The 25,935-nt window shown below is 44.6% G+C and overlaps 1 protein-coding gene across 3 annotated transcripts in view; it reads left to right on the forward strand.

Moving 5' to 3' along the window:
- The window catches only part of RANBP3 (RAN binding protein 3), a 56,680-nt gene that overhangs the window by 26,952 nt on the left and 3,793 nt on the right, over positions 1-25,935 (forward strand). For 2 of the 3 annotated variants that reach the window (XM_075444384.1, XM_075444386.1), the window contains 13 exons: positions 1,028-1,064; positions 1,153-1,239; positions 3,899-3,970; positions 5,152-5,217; positions 6,685-6,777; positions 9,006-9,109; positions 12,793-12,912; positions 13,571-13,674; positions 15,961-16,039; positions 16,919-17,021; positions 18,994-19,118; positions 24,423-24,543; positions 25,201-25,343. In XM_075444384.1, the coding sequence (XP_075300499.1) occupies positions 1,028-1,064; positions 1,153-1,239; positions 3,899-3,970; positions 5,152-5,217; positions 6,685-6,777; positions 9,006-9,109; positions 12,793-12,912; positions 13,571-13,674; positions 15,961-16,039; positions 16,919-17,021; positions 18,994-19,118; positions 24,423-24,543; positions 25,201-25,343 (1,254 nt within the window). The remainder of the gene's footprint in view (positions 1-1,027; positions 1,065-1,152; positions 1,240-3,898; positions 3,971-5,151; positions 5,218-6,684; positions 6,778-9,005; positions 9,110-12,792; positions 12,913-13,570; positions 13,675-15,960; positions 16,040-16,918; positions 17,022-18,993; positions 19,119-24,422; positions 24,544-25,200; positions 25,344-25,935) is intronic. The other variant, XM_075444385.1, reaches the window with a different exon arrangement.

Raw genomic sequence — 25,935 nt, forward strand, 5'->3', positions numbered from 1 at the left:
GAACCAGTCCCGTTGCGTGTTGCCCGATCCTCGCCTGCCTGCCTGCTCCCCATGCCCAAGTACGAGTAGTTGTGGTGCGGAAGGATGAGCTCTGGGGCTGGCGCGGGCTCTGTCCGTGGGCTGCTGTCCCTCCCCAGGGCAGCCCAGAGCCTTGCAGTGAGATCATGCGACCATCTGTCCTGGGACACGAGTGGGTGTTGGACTAGGGAGAAGGTCCAGTATGGCAAGAGATTTTGTAGAGATGAAGGTGCGAATGCTGCCCTGGTCACCTTCCATAGGGAAAGGAATCCGTCGTCGGATTCTGTTTTGCAGGAACAAGGGAAGTTACATCAGCTGAGGAACTGGCAGAACAAGCAGGAGGAGAGAGACCTAGAAATCCTCAGAAAAGATGTGAAACCTTTGTTCAAAGACTTTTTGAATACTGTGATAGTTGGTAGCCTGGGATGCTTCCTGTTTTGTTCCTGGTACTGTGGAAGATGCTAGGAGACTGCCCATAGCTAATTCCCATCAAAATATCGTAGTACTGGTTGTAGAGCGCCCTTTGAAAGGCATTGCTACAGCGCTGTCCTGCTGTTGAAGGAACTGATGCCAGCTACGTTCGTTAGGAAGAGTGCTTTGGGATGAACTCCCAAATAATGGGTGTGTTTGTGATGAGCTTGGAACTTCGGTGATGTGTTTAAAATCAAACCAAGTTTGGAAATTATCATTTTCATATTTTCAATATATAAAAAATGTAACTAAAAATTGTTGCACCGTTTCTAAGGATGTTAGTGCTTGGATATGAATTTTCAGGTATCTTATTTCTGTATGAAATATTTTGAATTAATCTTATTTAATAGTATCTGGGTGAAACTTGACATGCCTACATAGAAGTCGTAAAAATAATGCTTTCCCTTGAGTGTATATCATTGACAGTAAAGAAAAAAAAATAAATCTCCAAACTGATGATTAAAACATTTGAATGTATCCAGAGAGATTGGAATATTCAGTATGTGATTTTTATTTTGTCACTATCATCTGATTTCAGAGATCAGCAGATGGATCAAGTCCAGAAGGTGGAGATGGTAAGATATTTGATTGTAAGATCAAAAAGCACGAGTATATGTCTCTCCAGGATTTTGTGCGTTTTCTCTAACTGCCTTTTTCCTACAGAATCCGATCGAGAGGATGGGAGCTACTGTCCACCTGTAAAGCGTGAGAGAACTTCATCCTTAACTCAGTTCCCTCCTTCTCAGTCAGGTAAATGTTGGTATGATATTACATATGAGGGGTGGGTTTCCTTCTTAGAATTACTTTTTCCCAGTCCTGTCAGCAGTTTGATTGCTGTCTGCTGTGCTTTGGCTTAAGACCACAGCAGCCATGTATTCTGATTTTTTCTATGATCTGTGTTAGCAAATTCAGTGAAGCCCAAAGGAGTTGAGAGATATGTTTTTTAAAGTATTTTCTGTGTGTAGGTTTATATATATTTGTAGTTTCAGCTTTGAATCTTAGGCTGTTAAATTGAAGAGTTTACCAGAAACCTTTCTGAATTGTTGTGATCAGGTTGCTTCTTAACAAATTGGTATAAGTGCTGCCTTGTTCTTAGTTACGTGCTGCCAGGCAAGTCTTGCCAGTCTCAGGTGGTGCTGACGTTGTTTCGGTCCTTTCCTTTTAAAGTGGGGAGGATTTGGTGCATGTCAGCAGCGTTCTTACCTGGGAAATGCAAGAGAGAAGGATGACTGCCTGTTCATGTGTGCAGTCAAGGCAGCAAGATCGCGGCGGAGGCCGGGGTGGAGCCTTGCGATTCACTCAGCGGGAATGGTGATGTTGGGTATCTGTGTTCACCCCCAGGAACAGTCTGGAGAGTTTGTGCCTTCTCTCTCCACAGACCGTGTGAAGGTTTTACCTTTGGTCGAGAATTGTGTTACTTAGGACAGGTCAGTGCTTGGGGCAGGTTTGGAGGCTTGGCTACTTTGTTTCTGTCATCTTAACGGAAATAATGGAGAGGAGAAAAACAGTAAAGGAGAGAACAGTAAAAAATATTCCACTGACATACAGCACATTTGGGAAGTGTGACTAAAAGATTAAAATCTAGTTATTTTGCTTTTAATTTTAAAGAAAGAAGTGACTGTGGAATTTAAAATGTAGTTGCTAATATTTTATGAGCACAGTATTCTCATTTCATGCTGCCAGTCCTGGTCAGGGGAAGAAGCCCTCTGCCTTAAGATGGAGATTTAGTGGTGCGCAGCTTCGCGGGTGTCAGGGTGCAGTCCTGTGAACTGCGTGCGGTTCGGGGGAGCAGTGTTGCTGCTGTCTGCTTGCCCATCACTCGTAGTGAGAGTGCACTGTCTGCACAGAAATAATGAACAGGGTTTCTTGTAGGTTTTCTGTTAGGATAGCAGAACGTGTATAGCCTTTTAGGAGCTTCCTTATTTATTTATTGGACCTCATAGTCCAAGGTTTGCTATAATCACTAACTTTTCTAGTCTGTAATGCCTTTATCTTTTGAGATTAGAATCTCTAAAATCTCAGATTTTGCTTAATGCTAACATTTGTTAAGACGTGAAGGAAAACAATTTAATTGGCTCTTTTATGGTTAAATACTGGATGTTTCAGGAGTCCGGTGTGCTTTGTCAAGCATCTGCTAGGCTAATGCATTTTGACTGGATATGGTCATTTACTCCACGTTTGACTCCCTTGTTCTGTTCTGATGTGTGTTGTTGTCAAGCAGTGACAACTTTGATTGGAATTGCAACTCCCAGAAAGGCTTCTCTGAATATTGCTGACAGTATTTGATAGCCTTGCTTTACAGAAAATCTTTCACTTTCCAAACCCCTTACATTTTTTGTGGGGTTATGTTCCTCTCAAGGGTAGAGAAATTTTACTTATATGAAACCTGCATCATGTTTAAGCTTAAGACAGACCATAATAAAAAGAGAGAAGATGGAATTAAAGGAAAGAAGCAAATACGAAAAAACCTAAACCCCAGAACTTAAATACGAAAGTCAGGTGCTGCATCTTTCAGTATAACGGTATTCAGAGATGGGTTTCTCTTTTCAACGTACTCAAGCGTCTTCCACAGCCTCATAAAAGCTAAAAGAGCTGATAAATATTGTCATATTTACCTCATGCAAGACGATCTGCTGGAGACAAAGAACCCCATCCTACTGACAGTGCCTTGTGACTCTTGATGCACGCACCTCCTGCTCCGATCATCCTGCTCCGTGAGCTGCCTTGTCTGTGGTTCTCTGTGCAGCACCAGCAGTCATCCAGCTGCTGAGCAGGGCCGCGACCAGACTCCCTGGTACTCGATTCTCTGCGTCCCGGCAAAGGGTGGAGAAGAAACACTGCCCTTTGCCTGTTTCTGTCAAATATTTTTTTCTCTTTTGTTGACTGTTGTGCTTTTTAACTGTGACATCTGCAAATACTCTGATGTGCTCTCCTCCGTGTTGGTAGAATTTTTGTCCTTGCGGGTCAGGTCAAAGATCAGTTCTCTAGCTCTTAGTGCAGACCAGGCTATCGCTCTTGCGCCGTTGGAGGAGCCAGGTGTTAGCTTGCACTGTTCAGCAGGCATTACACTGCTTGCTGCCCTCTCTGCAGAGGCCGTTTGAAATGTTTCACGTTTTGTAAGGATAGAACACATTCTAACATCACTTTTATTTCCTAGTTCAGCTACAATTCGGACCAGGAATCCTGTGTTTGTCTTCCCTTCAGAATAAATCAAATTTTCTCTTTCTCCATTTCAGGAGAAGCTCAGGGGATTTTATGGACAATGACCTGTTTAAAAACCTAAAATAAACAAAATAAATTACTAGAAAAACAATTTTCAATTTGCAGCCCTGATATGTCTGGGAATGATGTTTATAATTAAGAACGATATACACAACTTCTCTGTATTTTTCTTTTTCCTTGACTGCAGTAACGAAGAACAACGTCTTTATGCCATCAAGCTTCTGTGAACCCTCTACAGGCAACTCTGACTCGGAACCAGGTGAGCTTCCTCACATTCCAGCTTTTTCTCAGCAAGCTGCTGTCAGTCTGTCCCAATCCAAAGTACTCTGCTACTGCAGAAGTAAGATCCTGTCTGGGAGAGTGGAAGTGGTGATGGTTCTGATCTTAGAGCTGTTCACTTGCTCACTTCATTGCTTGATTTCATGCTTCCTGAAGGTAATTAAAATCACAAATACCAAAATTCTTAAATGCTTTGGGAGTGGTGGTGAAAGACTGCAGTGCGCTTCCATGCCCACCTGTTAGCCTCAAGTTAAAACTTAGGGGAGAATTTGACTTACCTACTTTGGATACTGCTTTTTTTTAATACTGAAAATCAAATCAACCATAATCTGCGGTCAAGATAATGTTCAGCCACGACCTGTGAGCCCTGTGTTGACAGTACTGCTTATGTTGTTAATCTCCGTTGCTCTGCGGTTTGGTGGTGCCAGTATCGCTGTACAGCACGTTGTTATCTTAGGCTTAAATGACATGAGAATAATGAAGTACACTAAGATGGTAAGGTGCTGAGTTGTCGTCTTCTGAGCACAGACGTTGTGCCCCTAAAAGGAAACGTTGTGTAATTGTACGTTGTTTAGGAACTTATTTTGTAATAACTCTGGATTTATTGACTCTTTTTAAAGATTTCGGTATTTTATCTAAACCCTTAAATGTAGTGAGTAAAAGCCAAGGAATTTCTTTGACATACATAGTGTAAAAGCATAAGGCAAAAGCTGATGGAATTACAAGAGAAATAATAAGTAAGCAAATAAGTTTTAATTTATCATAATTAGCAGTTGGATGCTTGTTAGCAGCTGTCATGTTCAGTCATACTTTTGTTTGTCCTTTCTTTAGTTTGATTCTCACTTAAAACCTGTTAAGTGCCTCCATGTCTCTTGTGAAAATGGTCTGTTTTGTGTTTCTCCTGAAAAACAATTTTGAGGTTTTTTTTTCTTGCAACAACTTGTGTTTCTGTCTTTGTCTATATCTTTGCTGTGGTGGTCACTGGAAATTCAGACTTCTTTCGGAAAAAGGGAATTTGTTCTTTGGAAATCTCCTTATGACTTTGGATGTTTCTAAAACTTGTGGGTTATTACGATGGGAGAGCATGAGACGTTTTATGACTGACTGAATGTATGCAGTGTGTTACAGCTGTGTCCATGCAGTTTTGTGTTCTGTTTCTAGAGGAAAAAAGCAGTGGGTTCCGGCTGAAGCCACCAATACTTATCCATGGTCAGGCACCCAGTGCAGGTGAGTTTGGTGTTTTCTGCAGCAATACAAAGAAGCCAGTTCAAGCATTTTATTTACTTAGGAGTTTCCTCAAACTGCTGTTGCACCTGGAAGGTGGCAGTACCTGTGTTCATGCAGGAAAAAATCCTTGTATGCTTCAGAGGGGTTATGCCCACATCCAATTTCTGGCTTGTGTTAGTCGTGCATTTGACATGTATCTCCCAGTTGTCTCTGCTTAACGTGCTTTGATTCAATTCTTAGAGTAGTCCTGGGCTCCATGAACTCAATTCCTTTGGTAGCAAACTGGAACAAAGGGGTGCTCCAGGAGTGCCCTGAACAGCTTCTAGCTGTAATGGGCGCTCAGGCTGGAGCAGAGTCTGAAATGTGGTTCACTCCCCGCTTCCTCCTCTCCCGGGCGTTTGGACGTCGGGTCCTTGATCCTGCCTGTTCCACTGTGTGGTTTGGCTCTTACTGAGTTCCTTGTTTGCTGATGTAGACCTAGCCAGTACGAGAAAGATGTTAATGTTACAGCTCCTTAGGAGTTTGAGGAAAAAACAAAACTGTATTGGTAATGGAAGTTATTATTTGTTTTATATATAGGGAAACTTTTTTTGCTTGTAGGAAGAGCAGTAGATGTTAAATAACAAGTTTTTTTGAGCTGACGTGTGAACTTTTGAACTTGGGACAATTGTTATATTTCGGTGGGTGTCGTGCCCTTTGAACATGGGTGGCCTGAAATGGAACTGGTTGCAGGATATTCAGCGGAGTTGCTATGAGTAACTTCTGTTGCAGTATTTTATCAGATCAAGAGTTCATCTCTGTTTTCTTCAGTGAAGAAAACTGAACCTTCTGGGGTTGCCATAACCTTCTAAAGTTGATGCTAAGGTGGTGGGGTTTTTTTTAATTAGGTTGTTTAAGGTCAGTTGGCTTTTTGAATCAGAGCGGAATTACAGAGCTGTAGCACTGTGTGTCTTACTACAGCAAACCAAAGAGGCTAAGTTAATTTAAAATTCTAAAAGGTTGTTCAATAAAACAATGTGTAAGATTATTACACTACCAATACATTTGATTGTCTGAAGAAGGAAAAAAAAATCATTTACCAGTATCTGGAAATTATTCCTGTGGAAGAAGTAGACTTGGAACGGTGACTAATTGTGTCAGTGAATAGAGTTGCTTGTGTACCGTTCATTTCTCTTACATTTTGACTTTTATTTCTGAATCATTGTCATATATTCTCCTTCTGCGCTTTCCCGCATGCGGTAGAGAATGCATTTTAAAGTGTCTTTTAAGGCTAGGAAGTTGTCTTCTATATTTGGGACTAGTTCTATTTTGAGGCTGAGTGAGGGGTGGGAAAGGAGGGGCTGGAAGCTTTTTAAATGTCTGGTTTTCCATTGTATATTCTGTTGTAAGCAGTTAGAGAAGATGAGATGGAATTGATTTTTTCAACTTTAAAGCTTTATTGCTCTTGAAAATACTTTGTACTTGCAGGTCTCCCCAGCCAGAAACCGAAGGAGCAGCAGCGAAGTGTGCTACGCCCAGCAGTATTACAGGCACCACAGCCAAAAGCTTTCTCACAGATGGGTAAATAATGCTTTTGCTTTCTAGAATACGACAGAGGGAGAACAAAAATACAAAATCTGTGTAGTGTAACGGTTGGTTTTTATTCAGCGTTCACCTTTGTTTTTCTAGGTTTCTCCTTTCAGAGAAGAAACCGTGTATCTGTGTTACATAAGGGGTAACGCAGTCGAACCTTCCTGTTTTGTGTAAGATGAGTGTCTGACATCTCCAGGCCGCCAACTTTGGTGTATTCTGTGCTTGGTTTTTGGAATAAAAAACCTTGTAAGGATGTGGATTGGCAATCTCAAATGACAGCATTGACCATGGTGCAATAAGCTGCTGCTGATCAGTTGAACAGTAGTGGTAGACTTCAGCTGGCTGCACAGTGATGTAAATGCATAAATCACTAGGAGGTGCCTCTAGGCTCGGGGACCATTTTGGAGCTGGGACTGAGATACACTTTGAATACTTGCTTTGGTCACGCATGCTTATAGTATAGTTGTGGAATTTGATATAGCTAATAGAAAGAGGCATAGCTGCTGTCATCTGCTTAGACTTGCGCAAAGCCTTTGACACTGTCCCGCATGACAGCCTTGTCTCTGAATTGGAGAGACATGGGTTTGGTGCCTGGACCACTCAGTGGCGAAGGAATTGTCTGCATGGTCGCACTCAGAGTTGTGTTCAAGGGCTCGATGTCAGAGTGGAGACCGGTGAGGAGTGGTGTTCCTCAGGGGTCAGTGTTGGCACCAGTGCTGCTTGACATCTTTGTCAGCCACGAGAATAATGGGATTGAGTGCACCCTCAGCAAGTTTTCCAACGACACCAAGCTGTGTGGTGCGGTCGACACGCAGGAGGGAAGGGATGGCATCCAGAGGGACCTGGACAGGCTGCAGAGGTGGGCCCATGTGAACTTCATGAAGTTCAGCGAGGCCAAGTGCCAGGCCCTGCCCATGGGTTGGGGCAATGCCAAGCCCAAACCCAGGCTGGGCAGAGAATGGATTGAGAGCAGCCCTGAGGAGAAGGACTTGGGGCTGTTGGATGACAAGAAAACCTGAGCATCCCCTGGGCTGCATCCCCAGCAGCGTGGGCAGCGGGCGAGGGAGGGGATTGTGCCCCTCTGCCCCGCTCTGGTGAGACCCCCCGGGAGTCCTGCGTCCAGCTCTGGAGCCCTCAGCACAGGACAGAGCTGGAGCTGCTGGAGCGGGGCCAGAGGAGGCCCCAGCAATGATGCGAGGGCTGGAACCCCTCTGCTGGGAGGAGAGGCTGGGAGAGCTGGGGCTGCTCAGCCTGGGGAAGAGAAGGCTGTGGGGAGAGCTTAGAGCAGCTGCCAGGGCCTGGAGGGGCTGCGAGAGAGCTGGGGAGGGGCTTTGTGCAAGGGCCTGGGGGAACAGGACAAGGGGTGAGGGCTTTAGACTGGAAGAGGGGAGAAGTAGATGAGATGGAAGGAAGGAATTCTTTCCGGTGAGGGTGGTGAGGCCCTGGCCCAGGCTGCCCAGAGGAGCTGTGGCTGCCCCCTCCCTGGCAGTGCTCAAGGCCAGGTTGGATGGGGCTGGGAGCACCCTGGGCTGGTGGAAGGGGGCCCTGCCCATGGCAGGGGTGTTGGAATGAGATGCCCTTTAAAGGTCCCTTCCAACCCAAACCATTCTATGAAAACTGAAAGTTAAAGGAAAAAAAACTGTTCCACGTGTCCATGTCTCTGAAAGTCCTGTGTTTCCCCACCCCCCTGCCTTTTGTTATTTGGAAGTTCAGTTGAACTGTAACAGAAGTAACTTCATTTAATGCTGGCTCTGGCTTAGAACCAAACATTTCTAGCTTGGTTTCTTGGCGTGCCAGTTGGCACAGATTGGACTCTACAGAGGACTGAATATTTGGGTACAGCTCTTCAGTAGGAGTTCAGTACGTGAGTAGCTGGAGCAGTCCAAAGAAGAGCCCTGCTGCCTGTGAGCGGTATTAGATTGGAACGGGGTGGTTGCTTGAAGTTGTATGTGTTGAAGTCCCTGCAGCATTTGTATAGATGAAGTAACTTTTTGCTGACTTGGTTTTCTGCATTTGGAATCTTGATTCTGCTAAGAATGGCTGAATTGTGGTCCTCGTGTTTCTAGCAAAATACTATGGGAACACTGTAGTTTACATTGCAATGTTTCAAGGACTTAAACATGAAAACAGCATACAGTTGGCTATAGAAAACTTACTACCTTTAGGAGAATCTAGTACCTAGGGAATTTATGTCATTTTCTCATTCTTTATTGCAGTTCTAAGCAGTGGCACCAATGGTGTAAATATCCCGCCAGATTCTGCAGCCCCATCAGAATCACTAAGTAATGCAACACTGAAAAGTTCTGACTCTGAAGACAAGGTGAGTTGGAGAAGGATTAGAAGGACAATCAAGGTGACAAACTTTAAAATACTACTGTCTGAACACAATCTATTTGTTTAGTAATGGGAGTGCAGTTTCATCAGTGATAGCCCCCTTACCTACCCGTACTACAGTAGTACACTTTAGGTGTAGTAGTAGATTTTATACTGTCCTAATAATATACTACATTTATCTCTACTAACTCGAGAACTGTAAGAAACGTTTACTGAATCCACAGTGTAGAATGTTTTTTCAAACCTATTTTCCCTCACTAAATATGCAAAAAATTGTCAGTTCTGCTTCTACTCTCCTTGGTTCCTTTTAATCCTTCTAGCTTTATTTCTCGTCTTGCTGTAAAATCGTACTGCTGCTTGAGTGACAGTGTTCCTACCATAGACACTGAATTCCTGTAATTTGGTTGTCTTGGTTCAGTGGACTGATAGTCAGCTTTTTCATCTGATCAGGTTGCGTGAAAGAACCTTAAGCTTTGCAATTGCAGACTTTGGTTCTAAAGGGGAACTTCAAGTACTTAGACACCTGATAAAATGGCAACATGTTTTGGTAGAAATACTCCTGTAGATTTCAGGAATAAGTTGAGGGCAGGGTTTTTTGATGCAGGTGCTGAAGAAGTTGACCAGGGAAGTGCTCAGCTGGACCTGGTATTCACAGCAAAGAACTGGTTAGAAATAGAGAGGTTGAGAGTAGCTGTGATCGCAGCAGCTGTGAGGTGGGTTTTGAGATTCTGAGGGAAGTGGGGAAGATAAGTAGCAGAATAAAGACCCAAACTTCAGGAGAGAAGACTTCAGCTTGTTCATCAAGCTTGTTGGTAGAATCCTGAAGGACAGGAGGGCTCAGGGGAGCTTATCTTTATGGACAACCACATTGGAGAATGAGTAATTTATCCTGATATGCAGGAAACTGTGCAAGTGTGGCAGGAGGCTAGCATGGATGAACTAGGAGCTCCTTAAATCCTGAAAGGGAGCGTACATAAGTTGGGAAAGAAGTCAAGGTACCCAAGAGGTATACAAAAGGATTGCCTGGATGTGTGGGGAGAGAACTGGGAAAACCAAAGCTTAACTTCAGTTGGAAATGGCCGGGGACGAAAGGGCTGCAAGAAGGCCTTCTACTGGTGCATTAGCAGCAAAGGCATGATGAACGAAAAAAGTGGGCTGCTGCCAAATGTTGGAGGGAGCCTAGTGATGAATGACATGGAAAAAAATCTGAGGGAGTCAATGCCTTTGTCTTGGTTTTTACTGGGGAGGTCTGCTATCAGGTCTACCAGCTCCCTTTTCCCAGGGGAAGGCTGGGGGAGTGACTCATTACAAGTTTGCTTAAGGATGGTCTAAGACAGTTTGACATGTACAAGTCCATGGGACCAGATAGGATGCATCCTTGGGCCCTGAGGGAGCTGGCTGGTGTTACTGTGAGACCACTGCCTGTCATCAGAATGTTTTGGTGCTCTGGAAGGTCCCTGTTACTGGGGAGGAAGAAAAGATGGCAAGCATTTTCAAGAAGGACAACAAAGAGGATCCAGGAAAAGTAGAAACTACTCAGCCCCTTCCTCTCCCTTCCTGGGGACGAAGTCCTAGGATTTGAAGCACCTTAAAGTGATTGAGAACAGCCAACATGGATAAAATATGGTGACAAACCTGAATTTTTTTTTTTTTTTTTTCCCTCTCCTTCCCCTCTGATGAGAGCATTGGCTGTGCAGGGAGCTGTACTTGTTGGTTTTGACTTTAGCAGGGTCTTTGACATGGATGGTCTCCAGTATCATGGCTGTAACAGCCAAACTGGAGAGAGAGGTACTGGTTGGGTGGAATTTAAAGTGGGTGGAAAGTTGGCCGAACCAGTGAGCTTCAAGGGTAGCAGTCAGTGGTTGAAAGTCTGATGGGCAGTCAGTTACCAGAGGCACTCCTTTAGGGCTGATATTAAGGTCAGTACTAATTAACATTTACGTGAACAACCTGGCAAGGTGGAGTGAATCTTGTTAAGCTTCTGGATGCCAGTAAACTGAGGGAAGGGGAAAAGAGTCAATATGTTGGAAGGCAGGGCTGTTCAGAAGGATCTCAGCAGGCTGGAAAAAAATGAGCCAGGAGAAACCAACTGATGGTCAACAAATGCAAAGTCCTGTACCTGGGATGAGATAACCCACATGTCACAAGGACTGGAGAGTGACTGGCAGAAAGCAGCTACGCAGACGAGTGTTTGGAGATCCTGGTGTTGTATGGAGCATGTGGAGACAAGTTCTTATGTGCAGAACTTATTAGCAGGGTCTATAGCTGCTAGTATTACTTCTAAGGGTGACAGTTATTTTGTTTTGGAGGAGGGGAGAGCAAAAGGGGAAAGAAAAGGGAAAACTTCCCATGGCCCAGCCAGGAAGACAAGTGACAGCGATTCCCCAGACAGGCATCTTCCCGCTGGGTGTCCTCACCTGTGGAGCAGGTGGTACCCCTTAATACTCTTCCTATAGTCACTACATAGTTTTCATTAGGATATGCTCAAATGTCCTACTGTTTGGGTGGTTGTTTTTTTTTCCCTGCTTATGATGCTGGTGATGCGGATTGGAGCATGCTTTGGGAGGGAGAGCTGCTGTGTGCTGAGCAGTTGTTCGGCTTCGTGCATGCTTATTGTTGGGTCTTCTGGTGTAAATCAATAGCTACAGGGTGGGAAAATGAGAGAGAAGAGGGAGGGGGCGATTCCCATGCTGGCTGCAATTGCTTCCCAGATGCAAGGCCCTGAGTATAATGGGATGAGAACTATAATAGGAGAATAATGGGGGAAAATACTGCCATAGCAGCTGCAGTGAAAGGTTACAGAGCTGCTCGTGGAAAGCAGGCTGCGGAGGTTCCAGATAGAAGAAGGTCCTTAGCAGGACAAAAGCTTTAGGAACCTTGAAGTTCTGTGAAATGATGATGAACAACAAGTTGAACATGAGTGAGCAGTGCATGCTTTTATGGATTAAGACAACATACTGTGTTGCTTTACTAAGACTGCAGCCATTAGTTTCAGGATGGTGATTATTGGCCTTTACTTGCCGCTGGTGGGTGGCATCAGAAGCATCGTGTATCGTTTGGGGCTTGCCAGTACGTGAAAGGCATTTGCAAACCAGTCGATGGCTGGAGTGCGTGATGTCTGATGAGAGAGCGAAAAAGCTGAGTGTATTCTGCTTGGACTAGGGGAGAGGGAGATGAGTTGTTCTCAGCTATCTAGTGGTGGGCTGAGGCAAGATGGAATGAGCCTTGGAAGTGCCCACCAAACAGATGCGAGGCTGCAGGTGTAGAGAGGGAGGATTCCAGTTGGGTCTTAGGACAGAACTGTCACATTTAATGTTGAGCCAGGCAACTAAACTGTAAAACTGCTGTCCTTGGATTTTTTTGAGACTTGACTGTATGAAATCTCCGATCGCCTAGCATAATTGTGAAGTTGATGCTGCTTTGAGCACAGTTGGGACCAAATGGTTGTTAGAGACCCCCTTGAACCTTGACTATTCCATGATTCCTTAACAAAGATGCTGTAAACAACAGCAGAGGATTTTTTTTGAATGCAAAATTTGCCTTGTAGCTCTGGAGATGTTATTGGCTTGTCATTATCATTGACTGTGTGACTCGCCATGTCATAACATGTGTTTTTTGTTTAAAGAAACTGAGTAACCTAGGCTAAAGTTTTAAATTTCTTTTCTTTAGGCAGGAGAATGCCAGAAAAAAGAGTCCAACAGTACTTCAGATGATGACAGCTGTGAGAAGGTGGAACTAAATGCACAGCAAGCATTTGTATTTGGGCAAAACTTGAGAGATAGAGTTAAGGTAAACATGTGTTTGCTATCTAGACTAAGAGTTGATGTATTTAAGTGCGGATAAGAAGCAGTGGAACAGATCATTTGTTGACACGAGCATTACACCCTGTTCATGAAGTACTTTGAAGTTGCTATATAACACGGTGAAAACCTCCACGTATGTATGCAGAATCAGAAGCTGCGAACAGAGTTCAGTTGGCTGTTTAGTAAACCTGGTCTTCCAGACATTTAAAAAATTAATATTGTTTAGTAGCATAAGAAGCTTTCTCAAAAATAAATGCACCTACTGCAGTCATAGGTGACATCTAAAGCTTAGCATCATGTGATGTTTTCTCTTACCTTTTGGGTCAGAATTAAGTTGAAATGTGTTCCTAAGATGCTCCCATGCAACCGAGACTTCACAGAAAAGGTGAGAAAAGAAAAATAGGGCAGGCTGGGTTCAAACCTGTGCCTGAAGTAATTGAGCTGGATTGTTAGCAACTCCTGTTGAGGACAGGTTTGAGCAGGTTTCCTAACAGAACAACAGAAGGTGTAATGCTGGGATGTAGGCTAATACTGTTTTATTGTAGAAAGAGTTTGTGGATGGAACTTCGTCTTGGGAAAGAATGAGCTGAAATTTTTTGTGGTCAGTAGTTAAAACTGTCAGTGTATACCTGTTCTTTTTACAGCTAGGAGATGAAAGCGACGAAACTGCCGATGTGCAGAATGCTGGCCTTCCTACATCAGACGTACCTTCTGCAACAAATTATTTTCTACAGTACATCAGTTCCAGGTGAGGCTACAGAGAATCCTACAGGACAGTTTTCCATATTCTGTGTTCAGAATTACTTATGATTCTGCTCTTCATGGGATGCAGGGCTTATACTGGGTCAGGGGGTACCCAGGCTTCTGAAGAATGAGGTGGCAAACTTCAGATCTGGTTGAATCCTCAGTCAGTGGTTAATGGAGACGCATTTAACAGCATTTACTTGACCAGGTCCTCCACAAAGCCTCTTCAGAAAGCTAACAAGCATAAGATGAGATGATTAGAAAGAAACAGTGGTGGAATAAATTGGAGCTACCAGCAGAATCTGTAGAGATCTGTGCTGTGTTTGTGTTGTGCAATATGTTTCGTATATGATAAGGATAAAGGAGAAAAATATTTTTTAAAAAATTATTTCTTCATGATAATAAGGTTTTCAGAGCAATATAGAGGGCCTGTATGAATAAGCAGGAACCTAAATATGGAGGGTCTTTGAGAGAATTTCTGATTAGGCAATAGCATCAGTAGAAATTTGGTGTAAGTATGCGTAAAGTGAGGCGGCCAGGAGAAAACTAATTCTGTACATACAGTGAGTGATGACCTCTGAACTGACAGCCTTCACTTAAGGCTATGCTGTCAGTACGGCTCTGTGAAAATGTTAGCTCAGCAGTGGTCAAAAAAGTCAAGTAGTGTTACAGAAAGAGTAGAAAATGGAAGAGGAGTTCACACAGTGCTGTGAATTCAAGTAATAACTGCAAAAGCATGGGGAGAAAATCCCACTGAGAGCAATACAGTAGAGCGGAATCTCTGCTCCTGGTAGAACCTGAACTGCAGGTTGTCTGAGGCCATGAAATAATTGTCAGGAAAGCACCGAGGTGTGCTTGCCGTGTCCTTATATTCTGCATTTTAAGACACTGTTGTTCACCACAAAGTAGGCACTGGGCTGTTTTGCAGTCTTAATCCCTTTTGACATTGAGCTCTTCAGGTGATGGAGAGGTAGAGGACAGCACAGAATGCCGGCGGGGCTGCCAGGTCAATGCCTTTCCAGAGACAGATTTTCTTCATCGGATTTTGCAGACAATATTCTAATATGTGGGCTTCAAATACTGGAATATTTCTTTGTATCTTTCAACTCATATGACATCTACTGCCATATTTTGATGGAATCTTCAAGGTCAATTGCCAGAAGCTTAGGTTGGGGTTTGCCTTTAAAAAATCCGAAGCATTGCTAAGTGGAGTTGGCTCTGGTTTTTAGCTGAGATGACAAGACAGTATGGCAGTCGACTTGTAAAAGGAAGACTTTGTGTAACACGCTGCCAGTCCTTCAAAAATTGTAAATGTACTAGGTCACATGGCAGATATCGGTCGATCATACTGAGTTCCCAGTTGGCATTTGGAGCTCAGAACAGTGGTATTAAATTCCCCTGGTAGGCAGAACTTTCTTCCCCTGAGGATTTCCTCTGTTCTTTGAATCTCCTTATTCAGCAGTAGCAACTCCACATGCATGATTTAAAGGTTGGTTTGGTTCTGCTTGAATCAGGTTGTGACATATGTGCCCCCATTTTCCAAACTTCGTGAAATGCACCTAGGCTTGATTCCAAGTCGGCTACGCTCTGCGTGTTCCCTTGGTAAGCGTGCTGCTGTCTGAGAGGGATGTCTGAAGGGAGCGCAGGCGAACGACGACTTGTGAAATTTTTGAGTCTGTAAAGTAGTAAAACTATTGTCGTTCCTAATTGGGATTTAAAAATCTTTTAATGAAAAAGCCACAAAGGAGGAGGATGATTATTCTATAAGGAAGAGGGCTGAGATCTGATTGTGGAAACTTCTTTGGAAGGCTGTAGCATCGCAGTTAGTCTAACAGAAGTCATTACTTACCCCTGCTACCTTTCCTTCAGTTGTGATATTGCTAGTGGTTTTGTTTCAGTTCTTTCTGAGAAAACTGACGTATAAATGTGTAGAGGTTCAAGTTTGTGCATGTAGAATACCGTTTAAAAAAAAAAAAAGATATGTTATATGATTAAACAGTAAGCCATCACTTAGCATTCAGCATTGCTTGATATGTAATTAGATAGCTGAAGGGAAGACATTTACGGTGACAAAATCATTTTGCCATCATTGAGAGAATTCTCGTTCTCTAAAACCAGTATGTGCTCTCGTGTTACTAAGTTGAATGAATTTTTGCTGTGTTTCTATGTCAACTAGTGCTTAATTTTTAAAGCCAGTAACAATCGTTCACTTTTCAGGAATTTTATCAGCAGAAGATAAGCAGATGTTTTCCTGCCTTATAAAACCTGTTTTGGGTTTTGTTTATTTCAGTGTAGAGAACTCTACAAACAGCGCAGATGCATCTAGCAACAAGTTTGTTTTTGGACAGAACATGAGTGAGCGAGTCCTAGTGAGTATCCACTGTGTATGAAATGTTGTAATTCTGTGAGTAGTTTGCGTTATGGATTCTCACTCCAGAATTTTGAGAACTTTTAATTACAGTTGTCACTGGAGCACGGTTTTCTTTCAGTGGTTTCCCTTGCAGGTAATTTATTTTGAGTTTTGAGTGCAGCGTTGTCTGCAACAGCAGTGCTCCCCGGGATTTCCCTGCCAAGCTCCACCAGCGTAAGGAGATCGAGTGCCTTCTCTGTAGTGCATGCGGTCCTCAAGCCCAAGCACTTTATGGCACAGCTTGCTTCTTTAAATGGCTTTTTCAGCATAAGTACTTGAGGGGGTTTTATGTTTTGTCCTCCAAACTGAGAGAGGCTCAGTTCCAGGACTCCCCAGCGATGGAATTTCAAGGCCAGCAGTAAGGCAGCTGCCTCAGTGCTGAGGTATGGTTCAGGAAGTTCCCTGTTCATTGTGTACCAGCCTGCGGTGTAACTTCCAGTGCCTCATGGTTTCCTACGCTGGTGCAACACGGACACTTTTAACACGGTGCATTCACACCTGTCTAACACTGAGCAGGGAGCTCAGCCAAGTGTGCCTGGAGTCAAACTGTAGCTGAAACTGGTTTGGTGTGTTGAGTGTAACTTCAAAATAAGGGTTGAATTTTGGTTTCAGTTCAGAGGAAAATGATTTTAACTGGTTTTCAGTTTCCTCTCTGTTCAATTCCTTGGCCAGGGTAGTAGGATAGCTTTTACTGTGAAAGTGTATCATCTGTGGGATTCTTGTGGCCATATGGTTTATAAACACTAGGGCTTCCCTTGGTAATTGATCCCTAGTCTTGTTCTGCACAATTAGTGTATGCTTTCTCTGTTCTGTTTACCTCCTCTTCTTTTTGCGATAGAGTCCACCAAAATCAAATGAAGGTAGTACAGAGAGTAATAAGGAGAACGCTGCTACCGAGTCTGGGTCTGAATCATCTTCTCAGGAAGCCACACCAGAGAAAGGTGACAAAATGCTATTTTAGGAATGGTCATTAATCCTTGTTTAAACAACTGAATTTTCCAATATCACATTACTTTATAAAAACATAAAATTTTTGTAGCCTTTACTATGTCCTGTAATCAAAGGTACAGGCTAGGGGTGGGAGGTGATGTGCCAGGTGCTATAGATGCTCTTGTCCTTTTCTCATTAATACTGAACACATACAGGCAACGCTGTCTTTTTCATGGTTGTTCTGTGGTACTGGGAGTATCTTCAGCAGAATGAAAGTAGAGGGAATTAACAGAGCAGGTACTTGGACCTTCAGAGTGTAGAAGAAATGTGGCAAACTGTTTTTTAACAATTCTGTTACACTTCAAGTGACTGAATGTCTGAGTCCAATCTATATTGTACCAAGTAGGTGCACCAAATGTGTTGCTTTAACCAAGAACTGTTTGCTGGATGCTAGACTTCTGTGATTCTTCAGATTGGCAAGATTTTCTGGAAGTTTTGGGAACTGTGGGTTTTCTCCAGCAAACTGTGCAAGACAAAATAAAAATGGAAAATCATAGAATCATAAAGTCAGTAAGGTTGGAAAAGAACCTCCAAGATCATGAAGTCCAACCATCAACCCAACACCCCCATGCCTGCTAAACCATGTCCTCAACTGCCATGTCTATGTGTTTTTTGAACCCCTCCAGGGATGGGGACTCCCCCACTGCCCTGGGCAGCCTGGTCCAACGCCTGACCACTCTTTCAGGAAAGAAATTTTTCCTGATATCCAATCTAAACTTCCCCTGATGCAACTTGAGGCCATTGCCTCTCGTCCTGTCGCTGGTTACTTTGGAGAAGAGACCAACCCCTGCCTCACTCCCCCCTCCTGGCAGGTAGTTGTAGAGAGTGAGAAGGTCTCCCCTCAGCCTCCTCTTCTCCAGACTGAACAGCCCCAGCTCCCTCAGCCACTCCTCAACAGATTTGTTCTCCAGATACTTCACCAGCCTCGCTGCCCTTCTCTGGACCCGCTCCAGCCCCTCCATGTCCTGCTTGTGGTGAGGGGCCCAAAGCTGAGCACAGCACTCGAGGTGCGGCCTCACCAGTGCTGAGTACAGGGGCAGGATCCCTGCCCTGGTCCTGCTGGCCACACCGTTCCTGATCCAAGCCAGGATGCCGTTGGCCTTCTTGGCCACCCGGGCACACTGCTGGCTCATGGGCAGCCGGCTCTCGACCAGCACCCCCAGGTGCTTTTCCACCAGGCAGCTCTCCGGCCTCTCTGCCCCAAGGCTGGAGCGTTGCGTGGGGTTGTGGTGACCCAGGTGCAGGACCCAGCACTCGGCCTTGTTGAACCTCACACAGTTGGCCTCGGCCCATCGATCCAGCCTGTCCAGATCCCTCTGCAGAGCCTTCCCACCCTCGAGCAGATCGGCCCTCCTGCCTACCTTGGTGCCATCTGCAGACTGACTGAGGGAGCACTCGATCCCCTCATCCAGATCACTGATAAAGATGTTAAACACGACTGGCCCCAACACTGAGCCCTGGGGAACACCGCTCGTGACGGCCGCCAGCCGGATTTAGCTCCGTTCAACTCCGCTCCCTGGGCTTGGCCATCCGGCCGGTTCTTTGTCCAGCAAAGAAATGAGATGTGTTGTACATGTGTAGGCAACAAGGGTATAGCTGGCAGCAGTATCAGTACTGCTGAGCGTCCACAGATAAGTAGGTGTCCGTGTGTTCGCAAAGGTTTTTGAAATATTATATGCAGGGACAAAATTTTTCTATGACTTACCTCTTCTGTCCCTTGTGTCATCTTGTGCTTTTAAAGCAAGTCTGAAAAGACAAGCTTTAACTTCAGCTCTAAACTTCAGTCCTGTTTCTAATGTTCTGTGAATGCCCATCTTTTGTCCGTGATTTCTCTAAATTCTGGGATACTTGTGAGACCTTTATAGATCTTACGTAACTGTAATGACATGCTGATCATTCTCAAACTTTCAAAATGTTGTTCAGCTAATAATATTTCAGAATCACTGGCAGAGTCTGCAGCAGCCTATACTAAAGCGACAGCAAGGAAGTGTTTGTTAGCGAAGGTAGAAGTGATTACTGGAGAGGAAGCTGAAAGTAACGTGTTGCAGGTAAGAGCCGGCGGAAGCAGCGGAGCTGCGAGTTTGTGGGGAGTCGTGTGGGTGTCCAGTGAATGCACACCACCTGATTCCCTACAACTCAGCAATCCTCTCTAGCTCTGACGTACTTTCTTCTATTAAAATGCAAACCTTGGATATTTATTATCAGATCCTTACACTGATGTTTCCTAAGTTCCTCTTTCTGATTAAATTTGAGTGTTTGGACGATCCAGACAAATCTTAAGCTTACCTTCTGGAATCAATCACAAAAGATTCTATGTTCTACAAAACAGTGATTTGAGGAAAATTTAAATGAACTAAATATTCTAAAATTCTTTAATTGTTGTACCACTGAAGATTTTCTTTAACTCAGAATGGACTATTATGCCTGCAGTCTGGTGTCTTGCATAGCAGAAACCATAAAACACTACTTGGGAATTTGTCTTGAAGTTCTTAATTGAATTAGTGACATTTTAGAAGGACATGCGGTCATGATTTAGACTCCTGATTTTAATAATGATTTATTTAACATGGTAGTTATTCTTTAATTTAAATATGCTTATTAACTTCAATATGTCTTTAAGACACACTTACAGGGTTTTAATGTAAAACTGTGGTATATTTTTTTTCCTCCTCTCTTTATCCTCCAATTACAGATTTTATAGAATCATAGAAAGTTTTGGGTCGGAAGGGACCCCTAGAGGTCATCTAGTCCAACCCCCCGGCAGTGAGCAGGGACACTGCTAACTAGATCAGGGTGCTCAGAGCCCTGTCCAACCTGGTCTTGAATGTTTCCAGGGATGGGACCTCCACTACCTCTCTGGGCAACCCGTTCCCGTGTTTCACCACCCTCATTGTAAAGAATTTCTTCCTTATGTCCAGCCTAAACCTACCCTGTTTTAGTTTAAAACCATTACCCCTCGTCCTGTCACTGCTGTCTCTACTAAACAGATTGTCCCCATCTTTCCTATCGGCTCCCTTTAAGTACTGAAAGGCTGCAGTCAGGTCTCCCCGCAGCCTTCTCTTCTCCAGGCTGAACAAGCCCAACTCTCTCAGCCTGTCCTCACAGGAGAGGTGCTCCAGCCCTTGGATCATTTTTGTAGCCCTCCTTTGGACCTGCTCCAACAGTTCCATGTCCTTCTTGTGCTGAGGGCTCCAGAGCTGAACGCAGTGCTCCAGGTGAGATCTCACCAGAGCCGAGTAGAGGGGCAGAATCACCTCTCTCGACCTGCTGGCCACGCTTCTCTTGATGCAGCCCAGGACACGGTTGGCCCTCTGGGCTGCCAGCGCACATTGCCGGCTCATGTCCAGCCTTTCGTCTATCAGTACCCCCAAGTCCCTCTTGGCAGGGCTGCTCTCGATCCTTTCATCCCCCAGCCTGTATTGGTACCGGGGATTACCCCGACCCAGGTGTAGGACCTTGCACTTGGCCTTGTTGAACCTCATAAGGTTCACACAGGCCCACCTCTCCAGCTTGTCCGGGTCCCTCTGGATGGCATCCTGTCCTTCTGGTGTCTCAACCCTACCACTCAGCTTGGTGTCATCTACAAACTTGCTGAGGGTACACTCGATGTCGCTGTCCATGTCATTGATAAATATATTGAACAGCAGCAGTCCCAGTACGGACCCCTGAGGGACTCCACTCGTCACTGGTCTCTATTCGGACATTGAGCCATTGACCACTACCCTTTGGCTGCAACCATCCAACCAATTCCTTATCCACCGAACAGTCCACCCATCAAATCCATGGCTCACCAATTTAGAGAGAAGGATGTTGTGGGGGACAGTGTCAAAGGCTTTACAAAAATCCAGATAGATGACATCCCTTGGTTTTCCCTTGTCCACTCTTCTTGTTACACCATCATAGAAAGCCACTAGGTTGGTGAGGCAGGACTTGCCCTTGGTGAAGCCAAGCTGGCTGTCTCGAATCACCTCCCTGGCCTCCATGTGCCTTAGCATATCTTCTAGGAGGAGCTGTTCCATGATCTTCCCAGGCACAGAGGTGAGGCTGACAGGTCGGTAGTTCCCAGAGTCTTCCTTTCTACCCTTTTTGAAAAGGGGCACAATGCTTCCCTTTTTCCAGTCACTGGGAACTTCCCCTGACTGCCATGACTTTTCAAATGTCATGGAGAGTGGCTTGGCAACTACATCACCCAGTTCCGTCAGGACTCTGGGATGCATCTTATCAGATCCCATGGACTTCTGTATGTTTAGGTTCCTCAGGAGGTCCCGAACCTGGTCTTCACTTACAGCTGGAGGGGTTTTACCCTCCTGGTCTCCTTCATGCCATCCATCGACTCGGGGAGGGGTGAGGAGAGAGGTTGCCAGTGAAGACTGAGGCAAAAAAGTTGTTGAGTACCTCAGCTTTCTCCTCATCTGCTGTTACCAGTTTACCGGTCTCGCTCATGAGCGGGGGTACGCTTTCTTTGACCATCTTTTTCCGGCTGACATACCTGTAGAAGCCCTTCTTGTTATTTTTCGCATCCCTTGCCAAGTTCAGCTCCAGCTGTGCCTTGGCCTTCCTGACCTCATCCCTACACAACCGGGCAGCATCCCTGTACTCTTCCTAGGTTGTCTGTCCCTGCTTCCACTGCCTGTGCAGTTCCGTCTTCTTCCTTAGTTTGACCAGCATCTCTTGTTTCAGCCATGCCCTTCTCTGCCCGAATTCTTACACTTGGGGATCGAGAGCTCTTGCGCTCTGTGGAATACATCCTTAAAGGTCTGCCAGCTCTGTTCTGTTCCCCTGTCCCTGAGGACCGTTTCCCAGGGAGTCCTTCTGACTATCTCCTTGAAGAGCTGGAAATTTGCCCTCCTAAAATTTAGGGTCCTGACTATGCTCTTCGTTATTCCCATTTCCCTCAGTAGCATTAGTTCCACCAGCGCGTGGTCACTGCAGCCCAGGCTGCCTCTGATCTTGACATCCCCAACGAGCTCACTCGCATTGGTGACCACCAGGTCTAGTATCGCATCCCCTCGGGTAGGGGTGCTTAAGAAGTTGTCCTCAATGCATTCTAGGAACCTGCTGGATTGCCTGCAGCTTGCCGTGTTGCTTTTCCAGCAGATGTCGGGGTAGTTGAAGTCCCCCAGTAGAACGAGAGCCTGCGAGCACAAAGCCTTCTGGAGTTGGAGGAAGAATGCTTCGTCTGTCAGCTCCTCTTGATCTGGCGGCCTGTAGTAGACACCAGCCACTAGGTTCCCTTTGCCTCTCTCTCTGATTCTTACCCATAAGCTTTCAACCTGCTTGTGGTTATTCTTCAGGGACAGCTCTTCACTCTGTAATGTTTTCTTGATGTAAAGGGCAATGCCCCTGCCCCTCCTTCCTCGCCTGTCCCTTCTGAACAGCCTGTAGCCATCAAGAGCTACGTTCCAGTCGTGGGATTCATCCCACCAAGTTTCCGTGATGGCAGTCAGGTCATAGCTTTCCAGCAGCACGACTGCTTCCAACTCCTCCTGTTTGTTTCCCATGCTGCGTGCGTTTGTATAGAGGCATTTCACCTGAGCTGTCGGCCTCGTTACCTTCATAGCAGAGCACCCCTTTTTTCCCTTGAGGTGTTTCATGGGTATTTTCTTGTTGGCACCTGATACCTCAGGCGCCTCCAGCTCCCTTCCGCAAGACTTCCACATTGCTGCGGTGTCCCTCGCATGCTGCTGGGCAACGGGTTGAGGGCTCCTACCAGCCCCCCATCCCTCTGACCATTGTGTATCCTCCCCTAGCCTGTCGCTGGCAAGCCTGATAGGTTCCCCTTCCCCCTTCACCTCTAGTTTAAAGCCCTGTCAATGAGCCCCGCCAGCTCCTGGGCAGAGATCCTCTTCCCCCTTTGAGAAAGCTGGTTCCCATTTGATGCCAGCAGGCTTGGTGCTGTGTATGTCGTCCCATGGTCAAAGAACCCAAAGTTGTGGCGGTGACACCAGTCACGGAGCCTTGTGTTAATAGACTGAGTCTGCCTATGTCGCTCCACGTCTCTGCCCACCACTGGAAGGAGCGATGAAAAGGTAACCTGTGCTCCAGATTCCTTTACTAATTGTCCTAGGGCATTTTCTTGACATCTTTTAAGTTGCTCAGCACCTGAACTGCTCTTACAGAGAAGCTGGTCTATTCTGACACCAAACATGCACTGTGTCAGTAATTAATGCGTATCAGTTACACTCGTATTATCCTACAAAATGATAATCTCTAACTTTGCCTTCTCAGACTTCCTTTTACCAGACGTGAATGGTCTTTAAATAGTTGTTCTGGTACTTCTCTGTTTCTGTACAATTCAGAAACTCCTGGAAATTCACGTAATCGAACAAGATGGTGAAGATACAAGAGTCCTGTTTCATTTGGGAAAACCACAACTTTTAGCAGTTGTATACTTGAGAGGACTGATTTGCATGAAGATGTTGTAACTGAACAGTCCTCTTGCCTCACTTCTGTTCTTTTTTTCCTGTAAAATTTAATGCACTGGCATCCCGAACAGGACCTGTACAGCCAGAACTATGTTAGTGTTGCAGCAATGCAGTGTACAGAGCTGGGGGTTCTGTGGTGGAAAACGTGAGGGAACGAAAATGGAAATACATTCTCCACCCAGTACATGCACACACGTGGGGAACTAGAGGGGTGACGGTTTGAAGTTTGAAACCTCAGCCGTGACAATGAAGATGGATTAGAGGGGGGTATGTAAAATAGAGATGATTGGCAGGGCAAGAAGGGAGCTTTTATGGGAAGCAGGAACAGTCCTACCGTTAGAAAATACAAAAGGTGAACTTTTTCAAACTGATGAACCAGGAAGGCAGGAAAAATACTACTGGTTTATTAATGACTTTGTGTGGGTCAGGCTTTATGAATTGGTAATGAGCTAACACGTTTGTTCATCCTTTCTTCGTTAATGCAGGAAGAGTTTTGCGTTGCTTTCATTGTGCTAGCTCTTCCCAGCAGCAGATGCCACCTGGAATGACGCAGTGTGCACCTAGTACTTTTAAAAGAATTGGCTGATTTAAGACTATAGATGACTTTCACCCAGTCTCTTATCACAATAAGTTTCCTCTGTGGAAGTTTGTACCCTATCTGAAAATTGTTTTTATTGTTTGATCTTGAACACAGGTATTTTTGAAGAGTATATAGCTTCTGTTAATAAAACCTCATGAAACCAGACAGCATATTTTGAGGAACTTATTGCAAAAGAGAGGACGACTGCTTTTGTTTCCACAGCTTAAAATTCCACAGTTTAAAATTCCGATATGAAATCTGAATTTTTTTTGACCAGCTGTAGATGACTGAATATGAAATATATGATTACTTGAACCCCTATGCTATAGAGATACTTTCTGTTACAGATTCAGTGCAAGCTGTTTGTATTTGATAAAACTTCTCAGTCTTGGGTGGAAAGAGGTCGAGGACTTCTGAGACTCAATGATATGGCCTCAACAGATGATGGAACATTACAGTCTCGGCTGGGTAAGAGGAACCGGGGGAAGTGAGGTACTGGATGACAGTCAGTGCTGTCTTCGTAGGATGCTTCCATGACACACAGCAGCATCCACTTTAGGCTCTGTCTTCACTACATCAACTGAGAAGCTTTGAGTTTGTACCTTTTCTCCTGCTCCAATTTATGATCATTTCCTCTAAACAGTATCTTTTCATATCCTCCTATTGTAGCAGATGTTCCAGTTATTTTTTTTCCTCATAAAAACAAGCTGTATTTAGCAAGTAGAAAATTTGCCTAGAAATTTATGGTAACGTTCTTCAAATCTGGGCTCTTTGCTTTATGGGACGGGGTTCTTGTGGTGGGGGAAGTCTCTCTGAATAGTGCACGATTGTTCAGAGTGGCAGGAATGTGGATTAGCCTGCGATTAGCAGCTCAGATCCAACCACTGAACTTTGATGTAGTAACATATACGACTTTGGACTAAATATCTTTAGACAAGACTGATGATCTTTAATAGCCTACATTCTTCTAATTAATGGCCGTGACAAAATTGCTGTTATAAGGGCTTTCCCTTGATATTCTTTGTAAAGAGGCTTAAACATTCACACAGTAAAAAGCCATCTTGGCTGTTTAGAGCTTCCTGTTGTGTCTTTTGCCACCTAACTCGTCTTGTATGTTGGTTTTAGTGATGAGGACTCAAGGGAGTCTCAGGTTAATCTTAAATACCAAGCTCTGGGCTCAGATGCAGATCGATAAAGCCAGTGAGAAGAGTATCCGGATCACCGCTATGGATACAGAGGACCAAGGAGTTAAAGTTTTTCTTATATCAGTGAGTACTGGGTTTTGGTTTTTTTTACATCTTAACCTTCTTACTAGAATTGGTGCTTGCTGGAACTGTAGTTCAGGTAACGTTCCCATTCTCCTTTGCACCCTACCCCCTTACTGCCACCCCCTCCCCAAAGACAAGGGGCTTGGCAGACTCTGCTTGTCTGAAGCCTTGCTAGTTGTGAAGAAATGCCACATAAAAGGCCGCCCTAGGCCTAGGAAGCCAGATTGTCCAGACCATGTGGAGTCATGGGATCTGTTCCACGCCTACTGAGACTATAACTGTGGTGTAAGATTAATGCAAATAACTTTTTGCTATCAAGGGAAATAGGCATTTTGTAGATTTCTATGTAATTACTTAACCAAAACTAGATCTACCAGAACAGGAAACCTGTCATTGTCTATCTGCAGTGTGGGTGGGTGTGTAGATGCTCACTGAAAGTGAAACACTAAATATCTGTCAAGAACATTGTGTTAGTAGTTAAGGGTGACACATTTTAACTTTAGTTTTCTTTTAATACAGAGTATCCCAAGCTGTATCAGGACAGTGAAAGTGATTTCTGCGCTTGCTAAATGGGGAAACAGCAATCCTAATT

The sequence above is a fragment of the Opisthocomus hoazin genome, chromosome 27, assembly GCF_030867145.1.
Source record: "Opisthocomus hoazin isolate bOpiHoa1 chromosome 27, bOpiHoa1.hap1, whole genome shotgun sequence".
NCBI classification, from domain to species: domain Eukaryota; kingdom Metazoa; phylum Chordata; class Aves; order Opisthocomiformes; family Opisthocomidae; genus Opisthocomus; species Opisthocomus hoazin.